Source organism: Ochlerotatus camptorhynchus, unplaced genomic scaffold (assembly GCF_037179485.1).
Source record: "Ochlerotatus camptorhynchus isolate MF236.1 unplaced genomic scaffold, CSIRO-AGI_Acam_v1.1 ptg000080l, whole genome shotgun sequence".
NCBI lineage: Eukaryota > Metazoa > Arthropoda > Insecta > Diptera > Culicidae > Ochlerotatus > Ochlerotatus camptorhynchus.
In genome coordinates this window covers 2,315,133-2,332,264 of record NW_027040570.1, presented here as the reverse complement: position 1 = coordinate 2,332,264, position 17,132 = coordinate 2,315,133, and the positions used below count along the sequence as shown (strand labels likewise).

The 17,132-nt window shown below is 44.6% G+C and overlaps 1 protein-coding gene across 2 annotated transcripts in view; it reads right to left on the bottom strand.

Moving 5' to 3' along the window:
- Nucleotides 1–7,257: 7,257 nt before the first annotated feature.
- Nucleotides 7,258–17,132, bottom strand: part of mon2 (Mon2 homolog, regulator of endosome-to-Golgi trafficking) — a 225,273-nt gene continuing 215,398 nt past the window's right edge. For both annotated transcript variants that reach the window (XM_065217821.1, XM_065217820.1), the window contains 7 exons: nt 11,289–14,048; nt 10,802–11,227; nt 10,043–10,743; nt 9,604–9,981; nt 9,047–9,547; nt 8,906–8,988; nt 7,258–8,791 (listed from right to left, as the gene is read on the bottom strand). In XM_065217821.1, coding sequence (XP_065073893.1) covers nt 8,565–8,791; nt 8,906–8,988; nt 9,047–9,547; nt 9,604–9,981; nt 10,043–10,743; nt 10,802–11,227; nt 11,289–14,048 — 5,076 coding nt within the window. In that variant the 3' untranslated portion in view covers nt 7,258–8,564. The remainder of the gene's footprint in view (nt 8,792–8,905; nt 8,989–9,046; nt 9,548–9,603; nt 9,982–10,042; nt 10,744–10,801; nt 11,228–11,288; nt 14,049–17,132) is intronic.

Here is a 17,132-nt window from a genome sequence, read left to right as displayed (position 1 = left end):
ATGACAGAGAGCTTGGGATTAAACCCATGATTTTCTGCTCAGTAAGCAAAAACGATCCCTCCAGGGTCATCGAGCATCTCAGAACCATAACGCTTCGCGACAATACAGGACTACGTTTTCGCTTGATATGCAAATAGTTTCCATTAACAATATCAAATACACAAATGATGGTGGCGATATATTGTGCTGTGGAAGAGCTTGAAATTAAATCCATGATTTTCTGCTCAGTAAGCAAAATCGATCCCTCCAGGGTCATCAAGCATCTCATAATCCACAGCGCTTCGCGTCAAAGTCCGAATATATGGATATAGATTTCACCGCAAACACAACAGTGACATCTGATGGAACATGAATGCAGCAGCTTGACAAAATGATTAATTTATCAATTTAGATGGTCAAGTTTTGAACCCACCATACAGCATGCTGTATGCTTTTGGCGTTACTGTATATTTTTTTTATACAGGGGGGAATCTGCACACAGACACCTGAGAAGGAACTCAGGGTGTGGGGATGGGAGAATTTCACTCCCGACCCACTAAACCTTACCTTGTGCGCTTGGCCCTTGACCTCCCCGGAACCGCCCGAAGGCATTACTTCGTGGGAGGGGCCGCTCTATACTAGGGTGTTTCATTTTGAAAAAAGTGATGAATTTTTGATAGGCCACCCTCCAGTTCGATTCATAGCCCCAAAATATGAACCTGTGCAAAAAATGGTAAAGATTGATGAAGGTTTAGAGGTCGCGCCAATGATTTGGATTTTGTATGGAGATTTTGGTGAATTAGTATGGGAAATTATTGATTTTCGTTTACATTGCTCTAACTTTGGTTGTAGTTGTCCAAACGTTGAAAAAAAAAAATATGTGGTTGTCATGACAATGATCAACAAGCCTGTTGTTGTTGCGATGAAATTGGCGTTGTTGCCTTGTACATATTCATCTGTCAATTTACCCTATTTTGCCATTTTTTTCACATTTTTATAATTCTTGATACGCTGCAAAACTGAGCGTAGCAAGTGTAGGCTTTTTGTTTATTGCCATAGCAATAACATACTAAATTTTTTCGACATTTGGACAAGTAGAAGCAAAGTTATAGCGATATAAGCGATTTTTTAAATTCTTCCATAGTAATTCCCATACAAATTTCAAATCATTGGCGCGACCTCTAAACCTTCATCAATCTTTACCAATTTTTGCACAGGTTCATATTTTGGGGCTATGAATCGAACTCGAGGGTGGCCCATCAGAAATTCATCACTTTTTTCAGAATGAAGCACCCTACTCTATACTCTATCGATCTAGCCGGGCAGTAGGCAACTGCTGCTCGGCACGCCACTGTCGTTGTAATTCCGAAACTATGTGGGTGACCGCAGTCACCACCGCGCTCTAGTTCTCGGTGGTACCACACTTCCTAGGAACGATGTTATCCGGACTGGTATCCGCTCCGCATATCGCTAGCATAGCGCTCGATACTGGCTCGAAGCGTGGACAGGCGAACACAACATGTTCGGCGGTCTCCTCGACGCCAGCACACCTGGGGCAGATGGGAGTACTTGCATGTCCGAACCTATGCAAGTAGCTCCTAAAGCAGCCATGGCCTGACAGGAACTGTGTCAGGTGGAAGTTTACTTCCCCGTGGCGCCTGTTGACCCAGCTTGATACGGAAGGTATCAAGCGGTAAGTCCACCTCCCCTTTGTGGAGTTTTCGCACTCCGATTGCCATCTCGCGGTCGTCACAGCTCGCGCGTTGTTGCACACCCCTCGAACGGTCCTCGCGTCATAGCACACCACGTCCTCCTTAATGATAAGGCTGATTGGCATCATCCCTGCTATTACACAGACGGCCTCTCTCGAGATAGTGCGGTATGCACTGGCCACCCTCAAGCACATTAGCCTGTGTGTGCTCTCTAATTTCCGCCTGTGACAGTCAATATCCAGTACCGCAGCCCACGCAGGGCCGCCGTATCTGAGGATAGATACTACGACCCCAGCGAGGAGCCTGCGCTTACTGGCATTCACTGCCGAGTTGTTTGACATCATGCGGGATAATGCCCCCACAGCCGTAGACGCTCTCTTGCAGGCGTACTCGACGTGGCAGCCGAAGCTGAGCTTATCATCGAGCATAACCCCCAAGAGTTTCAGAGAGCGCACAGACCTAATTGTGCTTCCGCCGACTGTCAATGTCGCATGCTGTACTGACATGCGATTGTTGACTACGACTACTTCCGTCTTGTGATGGACAAGCTCCAGTTTCCTGGATCTCATCCATTCCTCCACAAGCTTGACGCAGTGAGCCGCTGTCAGCTCTACCTCCTCGAAGGATTCCCCGTAGACTACCAGCGTGACATCGTCGGCAAAACCTACAATTTTCATGCCTACCGGGAATCTTATCCTCAACAGTCCATCGTACATGACGTTCCATAACACCGGGCCCAGGATGGAGCCTTGTGGCACTCCTGCGGTGACACTAACGCATTTTTCGCCATCTTCTGTGTCTTACGTCAACACACGATTTTGGAAGTAGCTTTCCAGAATCTTGTACAGCCCTCCGGGAATTTGGAGCTGGAGTAGCGTTCTTCACATCTAAGGTTACCACCGCGCAGTAACGAATGCCCCTTCGTTTCCGGTGGACCACCTCTGCCGTCTGGATGACGTCGCGGATGGCATCCACCGTGGATCTGTTCTTACGGAACCCGTACTGGCTGCTTAACAGGCCGTCTACACCTTCAGTGTAGGCCGACAACCTGTTGAGGATGACCCTCTCAAGCAGTTGCCCAGTGGTGTCCAGCAAACAAATGGGCCTGTATGCTGACGGGTCCCCAGGGGGTTTTCCTGGCTTCGGGAGCAGCACCAGCCTCTGCCGCTTCCACGCATCTGGGAAGATGCCTACGTCCAGACAGGTCTGAAAAACAGAACGGAACAAAGAAAATACTGTGGTAGCCACAGCATAGTTCTGTCAAAACCTTAGCATTTTTATTGATCCATTTTAAATACACACTTCGGAAAATACACAAAAAAATACGTTAGTGTGCACACGTTGAAACTAAAATCACCGACAACCCGACATGACACTCAGTTCTGACAAATTTCACCTGAAAATTCAGGTAACTTCTCAAGAATAGTATGTAAAATACACACATATAATTCAATGGTATTGTAATGAATTCCACTAGATTGACTGGTCGAGTTGTTGTGTCATGTTGGTAATGTGAAATTCAAGTTAATTTTACGATATTGCGTTAGGGTTAGTTTTATTGGTGGTCTATTCGAGACCCCAGATAGTCAACTTGATGTTTTTTTCCTTGATTTGTTTTTCCGTCGATCTTGTTTTCCATGCTGAGCACCAATGCTAACGACGCCAGGGAGGCAGCTCCCACACCTGGACCCTACCTATAAGCCCATCAACTCATGAACCGGGGACCAACGACTTTACTTCCTTTCCGAAGGAAGGCGTGATCAGAGATGCCTCAGAACAGCCCGGCGGCGCCGACTGGGATTGAACCCAGGCCTGCTGGGGTGAGAGGCAATCTCGCTAACCACTACACCACCGGCGCCGCTTACTTGATGTTTTCTAAGCGTGAGTTTGGTCTTAATGATTTAATCCTTATTAATTAAATCAAACATTAAATTGCAAAGTGAGGAGTCAGATTACAGGGTGTCGACTCAACGAAGAAAACAAAATTCCCTGATATTCCCTGATTTTGCAGTAATTTTCAAAAAAATTCCAGGTGCAGTACCTACTCGGTTTTGGCAACACAACCCCATCAGCTATAACTTTCTTCAGAATACAGGGTGCGTGACGAATTTTTGCAGTAAATTTCAAATAGTAATTTCTCATGCTTGTGCATCATGATTTAGATATATTTGGCAGCACTGGATAGCTTATACTGTTAGGTGTAAGATTTAAAAAAACAATGGTGAGTAAACGTAAAGATGTCGAAACAAGAGAGCAATCTGTCAGCCGTTGTCGCTTTGTTGCGCGCCGGAGTATGCATGAAAGAAATAATTCGGTCGGTAAATGTGTCTGAAAGAACAGTGTATAATATTAAAAAAAGGCTTGGGAAAGTGATAAGACGGAGCACCTGCTCATACTGCTAATAAAGCACAGAAATGGCTTACGGAAAATATTTCGTAAATTTGGGTGGAAGAAATTTGGCCCCCAAGCAGTCCCGATATCAATCCGTTGGATTATTTTGTATAGGGCGTCGTCCAACGGGATACCAATAGAACCCCTCACACAACACTTAAGTCGCTAAAAGCTAAAATCAAGGCAGTGATGACATCTATGGATCGAAACATTTTAAAACGTGCATACTGTAGTTTCCGTAAGCGTCTAACTACAGTCGTCGAAAGGAAAGGCAATTTTTTTGAATAAATTTACTTACAACTTCCATATGTTGCGAAAGAAAATAAATCGCACAAAATTCATTGCTAGAATAACTAACTGGTGTATTTTTTCTCAAATATGCCATTTACTGCAAAAATTCGTCACGCACCCTGTATATTAGTGCTTTATGGACATTTTTTTTCAAAAACCCCACACGGACCTCTAATTCATGAAGAGCGGTCCAGTACAACTTCAAATTAAATAAAGAGTTCCATACATTTTATAGATTGCAATAAATTCCAATTCCTTTTTATTAATTTCCTTTCATAGAGATCTCTCCAGAATTCTTTCTCTGGAATTTTCTCTGGAAATTCCTTGAAATTGTTTATATAATAGTACAGAAATTCTCTGTATGTTCGGTCTGGGAAGGGCACTTTCCCTTTCGGCAGTGGACTGTATCGGCAATGATTGGTGGAGGAGGCAAGCGTCGATCTAAATCAATCTCTTTGAGCTCTGAAAAGAGCTGGGGGTGGGTTTCAACGCTTGCTCCGAACCAGGGATGTGTGCTTGGTAATTATTTAAACGGCGAACGGCTACGCTAGTAACTACTTTATTTCTCTCCTCTTTCTCTCTACAAAGGTTTGCTTTTTCTGCTGCTGAGGCTTGCTCGTGGCCGGTCAAAAGGTAACTGAATGTCAGTTTGCCTAATGGGTGCCACTTTTATAGGAGCGCGCTGTCTGCGCATGGTGATATGGACGTCGCTGATTGGTTAGTGTTGTTTGTCGCTGTTCGTCAGCGGCGATTGTCAAGATGGTTGGTTCACTTTCGGCGGAGACGGAACACTGTAGAACACTCAAAAAAACTCTTAAAATTCATCCTTTCTTCGAATTTTAAACTCTTTCTAAGAATTCACTGGAGCTTCAATTTTTTTTTAATTTGCATGAAATTCTTCGTAGACTTCACCAAGAATTGAAAAGGGCCTATTGGCTTTTGTGAGCAAAACTTGTAATCCCCCTTCCCTGCCTTCCTGCCGAGAATTGTTTTCAAATTTTGCTCAGAATTACCTTGGAATGCTCCTCTATATTCTTCTGAAAATTTCATGGAATTCTCATAACATTCTCTAGAAATTCCTTTCGAAATGCGCTTGGAATATACTCGGACTATCATTATAGATCTTCGCATAATTATTTTGGAACTGTACCCTCAAAATTCGCGTTCCTTGGTATTTTTCAATATTCCTGGAATCCTCTTCACTCTTGGGAGATCTAGTAAAAACTCTCCTAGAGTTTTTCCTAAAGCTACCTAGAAAATATTCTCTGAAATATCTTGGTGTTATCTCTAGAATTAATTCTAAAATCAGCTAAAATTTGCTTTGGAAAAATTCTAATATTCACTTAGGGTAAACGCTCCTATAGTTGCGGTACGTTAGAAGCGTTAGGTTCCTATAGTTGTGTATTGAGTCTCCATACACAACTATAGGAACCTAACGCTTCTAACGTACCGTGATTATAGGAGCGTTTCCCCTAATTGTTCTTCAAAGTGACTGTAGTTATCCTGAAAATCTAGACCAGTTCAAGGCTCTTGGAATCTTATTGTTTTCGGAGAGAGGACGAGGTATATTTTTCCTGATTTGTCAACTAAATTCATGGGATGTTCCCGGTGACTTCAAATTCCAGCTTTTTCCGGTTTTCCCAGTTCACTGGTCACTCTGCATTTCACATATGAAACACTTGTTTTTAATCTCATTATATTTGTTTTGCTCGAGCACATTTTGAGACCCACCTCCGTAAGAAAATTATTTTGGATAATATGCTTAACCAAAAGCTAATCCGCTGGCGGATTCCTCCGGTGGGAAAAAGTAAAAACAACGCTTTTATCTCTAAAATTCTGTAAGTTAATTCCATATAAATTGCAATAGCAGCAACATTACCATACTAAAACTTTACTGTGCAGCTAATTTAACGAGCTAACCAGGTTTACAATGAAGACCTAGAATACTTACTACAGCCACTCTATGATGTCAAAGCAATGATTGGCTGCGTATCTTTGAATCATTATTCAATCATAAAAGTGCTAATCCAAGCAATAAAAAAAAAATCCAAAGCAAGACCATTATCCTAAATTCTTATTAGTTAGTTCCCTGAGCTAATCAAGCTGATAAGAATACAATAAAGAACAAGAAGTATTCAGAAAAAAATCATTATCTTCTCTTAAAGCTGGGTTTAAACAAGGCAAGTCAATTGATCAACTCAGTTGAATTCAACTGCCTTGAGCGTATAAACTATGCCATTTAACTGACTTGAATGGAAAAAAGTTGAACCAGGCTCAACTTTTCAAGCCAATTGAATCCAACTGAGTTGACCAATGACTTTCCTTATCTAAGCCCAGCTTAACTCTTAATCATTCTTGCATTTACTCAAAAGCGCTCCAATGCGCTCAAGGGAATGATTTTTGCATCGAGCAGACGCAGAATCTAGTTTTCCAGGTCCAAAAAAGAATTCCCTGATATTCCCTGATTTTCCAGGTTTTTTCACGTAGTCGACACCCTGGATTAATTAAGCTCCCAACAATCTTAATCGACTTGCTTCAAGATTGATTTAGACAAAAGCAAGTCAACTACACTGATAAAATTTCAAAGATTGTGATTATCAACATTATCAACAAACATTAGAAATTAACGTTTAGAACACATTGAAGCATGGTGAAATATACTTTAAATAAATGTGATTGTGAATATTATAAATCAAGTGTTTAAACACTTCGATCAAACTTGTGGCCTTTTTTGATTGTAGTACGGAAAACAAGATCGACGGAAACAAATCAAGGGGAAAAAAAATAGTGGTGAGATCAAAACCGACCACACTCAGTAATCCATTAAATGACACAACAGACACAAACCAGGAATTTCGGATCATGAGTGAACTTCTCCACCAGCTTCATGCTTAGAATCATGCAGAAGAACCATTTTATTAAACTTTCAGAATTATATACGCTCAATATAAATTCGTTTCTTCTTATTGTATCGTTTTTTGTTTTCTTGTTATTTTTTTCTGATTCATTAACCTCAAATCTGTGTTTAATTTACTTTGCTTCTCGCTTATGCTTGTGAATGTGTCTGTGAATGAGTGAGTGTGTCATCTATGTTGTCCATTGTGCCTGTAATTTTGCACCCCCACTTCCTCTAAGGTTACAAACAGGTATAGGTAGTTTAATTAGGCTAAAGTTAAAAATCGGCACGGATTGATCTGCTGTTCTGCGTTGATCCAACCAGCCTTCGGTTCTATCTTAAAACACAACCATGCGATTGAACCTTCTTCTTTTGGGTGTGTGCGAGTGAGTTGTTCAGAATGAACGTTCTGTGATGGTGTTTTCACCGGTTTTCAAGAAAGAAAGTGGAGTAGTGAAATAAGACTATTGCGGAGCTAGGTAGTATGTGTAATCTTCTTCATTTTTAGTGGGTTGTGCTAAAATTGCAATCTCAAGTCGACATCCAAAATTGCTAGGGAAACAGGAACTAAGAGTAGCATATAATTTAATTTATGTAGGTTTCTAGAAGAGTTTTAAAATTGGCACTATTACCTTCTAATGTTTGGGATATTTTATGACTCTAGCAGCAACTGATAACGCTATTTAACACTCTACGGTCGGTTGAATTACGAATGGATATTGTTTGATTATTAAGAACGCTGTTTGGAATACGTGATACTTTCCTTGGAATTTGAGAAGAAAGAAAATAATATTAAAGCTGAACTCGTTTTCCCCTTTTAAGAAATTAAAAAAGGTGTCGATAGAAAGCGCGAAAGCTTCAATGTGGAGTTCTTCTTACTCGTATCGTTCTGTTTTGCTTAGGTTGTAGAAAAAATAGCTTTAATCACAATTTCATTTACTTAAACATTGACTACCGAGCATAGTTTTGCACATGTCGTACTTAAGGTATAGTAACTATATAGTAGGTTAGAGGAATCTAGTACTACTTCTGCTTATAATAAAATTACTCTTTGTAGTTTAACCATAAAGGTATAAATAAATTTCATATGATTTTTACAAACATGTTCCACGATTTGTTATCATTTTTCGAAAACATAACTAAACGGTATCGGGAAAATTGCGGGAGGAAAAGCTTTATCTTACACGAACGAAAGGCGAATGAGAAACTTACCCTTAGAAAACAATCTTGACCAGCAAACCGGAATCGTACTGCTGCAGCAGAAAGTAGAAACCTCCGGCTGGAAAAGAAACCAGCTAACAGTGGCTGATGCCATTGGTGTTTGCCAGCTTGTTGTTGTTCTCCATCCGACCAGCGGAGCTGCTTGTCGAGATAGCGATTGCCGACGCGGGTGGCCGCAAAAGATCACAATACTGGAGCAGAGCTTCCCGCAGGGAACGAGACACCTCCGCCGAGGATGTCGTGGTACACTCGACCAGGTACGGGTACAATCCGATCAGCTGTTCCCAGGCGGTAGTGCCCACTATTTGGAGATTGAATTGGGAAAGTGTGATAAGCTTCGAATTTAATATTTGAACGATAATGATATTTGTTTCATATAGCACTATTTGAAACTGCCATGTCATAAAACACTGACCTTTTGCCGGGGGCGCCTTCTTCATCGATATCACAAGAGTGGCCACAGCTTTTAGCACAAACGAAATCTCCGAGAGTCGATATCTAAAACGGAGGTTGGATTTGTAAAAATTAGAACGACCAAATCTTTCATTTAACCCACCTCGGCAGTGGAAACTTCCCGCTCAACCGCTCGTCATCGTTAAACTTCCGAAGCACCTCCTCGAACCGATGCAGCAGCGCCGTAATGGCCAATCGTCCCGCGATACCACCTTCTCCGGTTCCTCCGAGGACGGTCGCCCCTGCCGAGTCTTTCCCGTTGTTATTGTTCACCTTATTGCTTCCCTCTTCGGCTGCTGCTGCCGCAGCTACCCCAGCAATTCCATCGTCCAGCAGCGAAAACTGCAGCAATGTTTCGAAGCATGTCTTGGCAAATTCCTCACGCAGCTTCAGTTCCGTCTCACAACCCGCAAACGGTGTACTACCGGTGGTGGCCGAATGGATCGAACCCTTGTTCAGCAGGACCACCGCATCCAGAATGAACTGCTGCGGGATTTCGTGGCTATGTGGGAGGATTTCGTCGCGTATCAACTCAATCACCTGACAGTCGATCGTCTCGTCCAGAACCAGCTCGTCCAGGCCACGGTCCTCCACAATGCAAACACTACAGAGGGATTTGGCTTAGCACCACGCTAGAATAATTGTATTCAAGAAACTTACCTCTTAGGAAACAGGAACTGATCTAGCGTATCGGACAGATCCTTCCACATGGCGGCGAACTGCTTTGTGTGCTTTCGAGCAACTGGCAGGCCAGTGTGTAGCGCGGTCATCAAACTGGAGATGGCCAGCTTCCATGTGCTAGCCGACATACACTTGTACTTGAGGGACAATGGCAGGTGCAACGCTTTGATGATCTCATGCAGGATCTGACCTTCGACAACGGCCTCGTCGCTAGCCGTCTGTTGATACAGTTTGACCGCCACCGTTAAAGCCTTCTCTCCAAAAGGAATGTAATTCATGCTGACCCATTCGACGCCATTACCCGCCGGAAGCTGATGCGAAACGCCACCGCTTCCCGAACGAGTTGACTTGATAGGTCTGAAAATTTAAACATCCTCCCCTTGATATTTATACCATGATCATCGACAACCAATCTTACCTCGTCTCAATCCGATCGAATGACGGTGGAACACACGCAAACTTGCTGAAGCTCAACAGCTGCTTGAAGATTGCCGATATCATGTGCTTCAGCCCGTCCTTACCGCCAATGGCTTCCTTCTGCAGCAGCTCCATACAATCCAGAACTCCATCGTGCAACGGAGTTAGCAGCGAATCCGAAATGGTCGACATGATGTACGGAGTCGAATCACTGTGCACCGGAACGGCCACCGCATTCATCAGCACCATGCACAGCTGCGTGAGGTCCTTATTGCTGAAACGGGATCGAATGTGCTGGAACAATGCCGGAAAGATCTGCACCAGCGCCGTAAGGAATGCCTGGCTGGGGATGTAGATCTCGTCCCCATTCTTGTCGTGACCATCAACGCTGGCAAGCGACGGAGGCTTTGTGCTCTCAGCTCCAATGTTCAACCAGACTCGCCATGCAACGTTCCAGATGTCGATCTCTTCGGCGGCGGATTTTTCCGCCGCATCCTTAGACGGGACTTTTGGGATGGTGTCTGCATCCGCTGAACAGGACGTTGGCCGATTGTATAGTATCTCCTGGAATGACTTCAACGCCGCCAACGACACTTCGTTGCTCTTGCTAAGGGCGGAATTCTCGATGAACTCCAGCAGAAGCGCCCAGGCGCGTGGGAAATCACCGAGCATCTGCAGCAGAGCTCGCTTGGTGTTGAAGACCTGCAGAAAAAGATAGTTGAGTTGGCGATAGTCAAGATCCAACCTCACAGCTACTTACCCTGGAAACTCCGGACAGAGTCAGGACCTGCGTCTCTGCCCACTGTTTCTGGGCCGTGTTCCGCGAGTGGTGTATCAGAATGTTCCCACTTGTGTCGACCTTCTCGCTGCTGGCACAGCTGGACAGGGCTCGAACCTTGTCCAACAGTGGGAACAGCACCTGCCAGAGGACCGCTTGCCAGGTGGGCGGATTCAGTAGATTTCCGTGGGCGGAAATCGTCGAGAACAGAGTCTGCCCAGCCGACTTGCGAACCGCTGGTCGTGGATCGACGCACAGATCACCAAGCCGCGCGTACAGGCACATCCACAGTCGATCGAAGTGGGGCATATTCAGCGTTCCGGGGAAGTCCGGCAAGACCGACGTATCGTCGCACACTGTTTGCGACAGCTTTTCCTGGTTCTGGTTGAAGTAGTCCGAGATGTTCCACTGAAATCGATGTGTTGAAAATTACCCATCAAGATCACAACGCGAGTTCACAAATGCTTACCATCAATCCAACGGCGGTAAGCGAGATGTTCAGCTCCTGCATCTGGGATCCAAACTTGGCGGCCGTGTTGACGCAAAGAGGCAGACAACGCCATGGCATCACCGGGAGAAAATCCGTTACGACCAGCTGTAGACACTGGAAGGCAATCCGGATCAGGGCTTCTCCGTGGTGATCGTTGACTGCACCGATTATCCCCAAGACCAGAGGCCATCCATGGGATAGGGTTTCTCCGGCTCCATTCAAAACCTGCAGAACACACTCCAACTGCCGTTGACGGACATCACCGTGCGGAACCGAGGACAGTTCCGAGAGAGGCCCTAGAAGAAGCGTCTGAAGTTTCAGGTTTTCCTTCAGGGGTTTTTCGTATTTGTATTGCAAGGCTGCCTTGACGAGATAGGTGATCGCTTCAACGCCCCACTCTCGCATCCTGATGTGAGGATGTTGGCAGATTTCCAGCAAGTGGTTCGTCAACGGACGCCATAGGACTTCAATGCGGTTTAGGTTGACCAGTCCCGTCTCCAGCAGTTTAGCCACGGCAAACAGAGACGGTTCTCGATTGTTGTAGGCCAGCTCCATGGCTTCGTGGGAAAGTTTACAGAGGGCATCGATCAAGTGGTGGAGAGCAACGTCATCTAAGTATTGGCTTGATTCAAACAACTGACTCAACATCTGGGACAGCACCGGCAGATCGGTCATGACCTGTGTTATCGAGTTGGAGTCGGTTGGCGGTTTCTGAACGGCCTGTAGACTGCCTCCGGTAGATGGTTTCAAGCCTAGAATCCAGGCCAAATGCTGCAGGGTCGTCAGAACGATATGCCACGAGCTGCCGAGTATTCCTCCGTGGCAATGTGCTAGGTGCAGAACGGATCTCATGCACTGGAGGTTCTTGACCGTCAACAGAACTGGGCCTTGATGGGCTCCCACGGGAAGCGATGAAGTCGGGAGCGGAGTGCCAACGGCGACCACTGGATGACGCTGCTGCTGCTGTTGATCTGCGTCCCCGTACGAGCCAAGGAACATGTTTCCCATGTCCTGACTTCCACCTCGGGAGTGCGATTTAAACTGATTGCCCTGGTAGTTGACGTTCAGCACTGATAAGGCATAGTGTGGCGGAAGTGAAGCCCGACATAGCGCTGTAATGAAGGCATCCCGAGGGGTGTGCAGCTCCAACAGGCCACACAGAGCGGCAAAGTTTTGAATGGCTTTCAGGATGTTTTCTGTGGTGGATTCATCGGTGGCAGCATCGATGAGGGGTCCCAAGGCGGACAGGAGTCCCAACCAACTGGAGTAGATCAGTTGGATGTGTAGAGCCTTTTCGTCCTCCGTCACACGGTTCTTGTAAGGGGTTAGATTTTCATCGCCCAGTTGGGAAGGTCCTTGGATTGAGAGGGAGATCGATCGAACGATGTCTAGAAGGCAAGCATAAGCCACCGATATTCCGTATCCGTCCGGGATCGGCGGAGGCTCCATCTTATCCAGCATTTCCAGGAAGGTTGATTTTGACTGGCCGGTCGGGAAAATGACCACCAACGGGAGGAATACTCCACGGAACAAGAAACCCGGTTGAGGAGAAATTCCCGGTCCTACCGGTAGACCTCCTATCAGGGCCGCCGGTTGACCCTGAGTTCCACCAACGGAACTATTCAATAGCTGACTGTTGACGAACAAACTCTGCACATACGTCCCGAGGGAGTTGATGATGTCTTGGAAAATATTGGTGGCATGATCTTTAAGATCGTAACAGCGGCAGAAAGAGATCAACAGTTCCGGTTGGACTGTCATCTTGTGCAGTACTTCCAGAGCAAGTGACCGCTGCCAGGAAGGTTTGTCCGGATCTAGGAATTTAACAATCAACGACAGGAATATCTCGCACTCCGTAACCAGCAGACTGTGGTACTTCTGGATCAGGATCGAAACGACCCGTAGCAGTCTCATACTAATAGGGAAGTAGGGCTTATCGTGCGGTGCCGTGGCTTGGGCATTCTGCGGAGCCATGGATCGATACTTTATGTTAGGCGAGAACAGCTTAATGACTAGGGCACAAACACGTTCCTTCAGTAGGAACGAAAATTCCGGATTCTTATAGAACACGGACGTATACTGAGTTAATACCGATTCCAACAGCTCCAGGCCGAATGTGCGTGTCATTTCGGTCATACCGAGCAACCAATAGGGTTGATCTGCGTTGACCAGCTGGACCAAGTCCTGAAACAGCAGAAAGGCATCCGCTGCACATGGTCTCAAGCCCTTGGGGGCGACTCCCGTCGCTAATTTAAGCTCTTCCAAGTTTACCTCCCTTTTCTCGTCTTGATTGGCTTCCGCTTCCGCTTCCTCTGCCACCACCCGCTCGAACACGAGTGAAACCAGCTGCCGCACCGTGGCACCGGCCGTATTGATCGTTGTGGAATCCTTTGTGAAGTGTAACCGGAAGCAGAGCACCAAGGTTTTGGCCAGCGTTTCCCCGTGAACCACGGTGTTGGTCGTCAGCAGGAGCGTCACACTTTGCAGTACTTTGACCTCCTCGGTGCCGTTCTCCATCAGCATCCACAAGGTGTCGGTGATGTAGCGGGCTCCTTTCTGGTCCACCACCTGCTGGGTGATCAACCGTTGCATCATCCCGAGGCAGAATTTGATAATCTTGACATCCTTCGACTCGCAGCCCTGCACCAGCGGGTAGAGAATCTGGTTGACCACATAGTAGACCGGTGTCTGGGGATTAGCGGCGGCCGTTTTCAGCTTCAGTATCGCTTCCTCGCATGACTAGTATCAGAGAGAAAAAGCATAAGATAGATAATTGGGTCAGTCAGAGTGGGTATTGTTTGTACGAACAAGAGCGGTAAATTAGCATGTACACCGGCACGGTAGAGGTAGTACTTTGGGGCAGCCAGCGGCGTAGTTAGGAGGGGGTGTTTCATGAATGCATCACTGGCTAAAACTTTCAATAGACCCTCTAAAGAGCTTTCTCTCGAGCTTCGCTCAACTGGAACCAACTCCCCTTCCGCTAATTCTGAAACCCAAAACAAAAACCATCGTATGAATAATAAATATTCTTAATTTCAAAGTTAGCCAGGTGTAAAATATGCAAGCCATGTTAACTCTCACCACTGTTGTTCTATACTTGTACAACTACTACACAGCATTAGCACACCGGCTCGACACTCAGTGGTGATGGTTATGCCATAGCAGCCGTTTCATTCAACTAGCAAACGAGCGCGGCGAGAGAACGGGACGACGAGGGATGCTGGATGGTTGGTTGATTTAGAAGACTCTTGCACACCTGAACCCCGTCGCCCCACACCCTTTCCCCGTGTTTTCAGTAAACATGAACATGCAACCACCCACCACTGCAAAGTTGATATAGAACCCTCGGATACGGAGATTTTCGAGGGAGGCAGCAAATTGAGCGACTCGACTACAACCTCTCTTCTGTTCTTTTGGTGGCAACAAGGGAAGAACGTCGGCAGCTCATGCATGTAGAGAAGCACTAATTTATTACCTCTCTATGCTGCATGGTGGTACCTACCATCGTCACCCAGCACGTGTAGTCAGCAGCTCGCTAGCTACCAGCTTACCTACCTATGGATTGCGTTTTGATTTGGTTTATGGTTCAAGGTGTGTTGTTGGAAGTGGGAAGGCGCATGTTATGTTTGCACGATAAATTTCAGCCAAAATCTGTCTAATTTTGGCAGAATTTAACTTTCGAATGTGCAATGTATTCGCGATGGAATTACTTTACCAACAACACGTGTCTGATCCTGTAATCGCGATTCCACATCAAAGAATGTCACGTACCCCGTAGACGACTTGTGAACACGGCGATGGGGCGATACGAATCGCGTCGTGTTTCTGAGGAAGGGTTATTTGAACAGATTTAGCAGTTGTTTTGCGAAGCAGCAAAATATGCGGGAGGATGTCTATAACAAATAACAGGGTGGCAAGTTAACCAGGAAAACCGGGCAAATGTAGGGATTTTATTTTCACAATGAAATAATCTAAATTCTAATCATTTTGTTCAAACTAAAACTTCTATGCAACTTAAAATGTGCTGCGAGTTGAACAAAATTTACCTCAAGCGTTTAGTACCGTCTTCAATATATTCTAATACAAATTTGATTATTTCACATCTGTTATTCGGATTTTATTTGGAATTGTTTTTATTGAAAGGTAATATTATATGGATTAATTACAGCATATGTTTCGGAATAACACCGCCTTTAACCTTTTTGACCAGCTTCAAGCGTCTTTCAAACCCATCGCAAGCGGCATACACGACTTCCATCGGCATTTCGTCCCAAATTCGAAGGATTACGGCTTTAAAGTGGGCCAAAGTAGACACCTTGTGCTTGTTTATTTTCGACAGCATGTATGACCACACAAAATAATCCAAGGAGTTTAGATCATTCTTGACCAAAAAGTCGGTCAAATTTGCCCGACATCAGTTTTGGACCAAATTCACTGTATGAGAAGGTGCTCCGTCCAGCTGAAACACGTAATCATCCTTCCTGTACATTCTTTCTAAGCTTGGTTTCACGACATTCTGCAAAACTTCCGTTTGCAAAATAGCTGACTAAAAGTTGTAACATTTTTTTGTGTTTCCTCAGTGGTATAACTGGCATAGTTGGACATCGATCTGTCAAAATAAAAATGTTATTTAATGTTCGTGATATCGACACTGAGCGTTCATAAGGACTAGAAATACTCAGAGGGAGAGATGGGTGAAGAGAATGTTTTGAGCCAAATGAACCGCCAAAATCTGAGCCAGTCGAACATTCCCATTGGAATTTGTCCGAGGATTTCTTATTCTTACTAGATTATATTTGAGAGTATTGCAATCGAACAGAAATTCAATCACCTTTATGTTTCGTGTGCTTCTCAAATTCAACTAGTTTTTGGAATCAAAAACTCTAAGGGACAGCCCTATAAGGCTTCCGCAATAGTGACGTAGGACTACGTGGTCTTATATAATAAATCTTATTTGTTAACTGCAGCAGGAGCTTGTGTTTTGTGTAGGAATAGGAATTTGAGCGGGGTTCTCACTGTTTATACTCTTTAGTATGACGCGCTTGACCTAGATGGTCCACAGCGACTCACGTAGAGCTACTGATTCCGATCAATAGCGGTGCGGCTTATTCCTTCTTCTATGGATGCTCATTAGACTGATGCAAAATTTGAAATTTTCGCTCCACAGTGCTCAAACGGTTCCAAATTGGGTCCTGATTATCCTCCCAACATTTGAACTCCTTTAATAAGAACCTGACTTGGCACAAACCATTTGAAGTTTATATGGAAATTACTACGGAGAAACCATAATTTCGGTTCATATCAATCTCATATTTCACCAGTTCACTCTACTTTAGAAAATGATAGCTGAACTTGTTGAAAATTTTCTCAGCTACAACTTTGTTGAAGACCACTTTTCGAAATAATGTAAGGAACAAAAATTATTAATGATTCAAGTCACTGATGTCTTATGATTATGCTCAATCAACTGTTCAGCAGGCAACATTGGTGTTTATGGCACGTAGAATAGTGGACAAAAATCATGGCTACTAGCTATGTCACACTGCAGAATACAGTCTTGCCCACAATACAGTTGCTTAATCTTGCCATAAGATTATCAATCTCTTAAACAATTAATAATTATTTAATTTGACGTTTGGCTGAAAAATGATGTTCTGCAAAGTTGTAGCTGATAAAAATTCCCATAAGAACAGCAAAAGAACTTGTTAACAGTACAATACGAAAAAAAAGACTAGAAGACAATGAACAAAAAGTTTGGTTTTCCCATAGTAATTTCAATATAAACTTCAAATGGTTTGTGTCAAGCCAGTTTCTTATCAAATC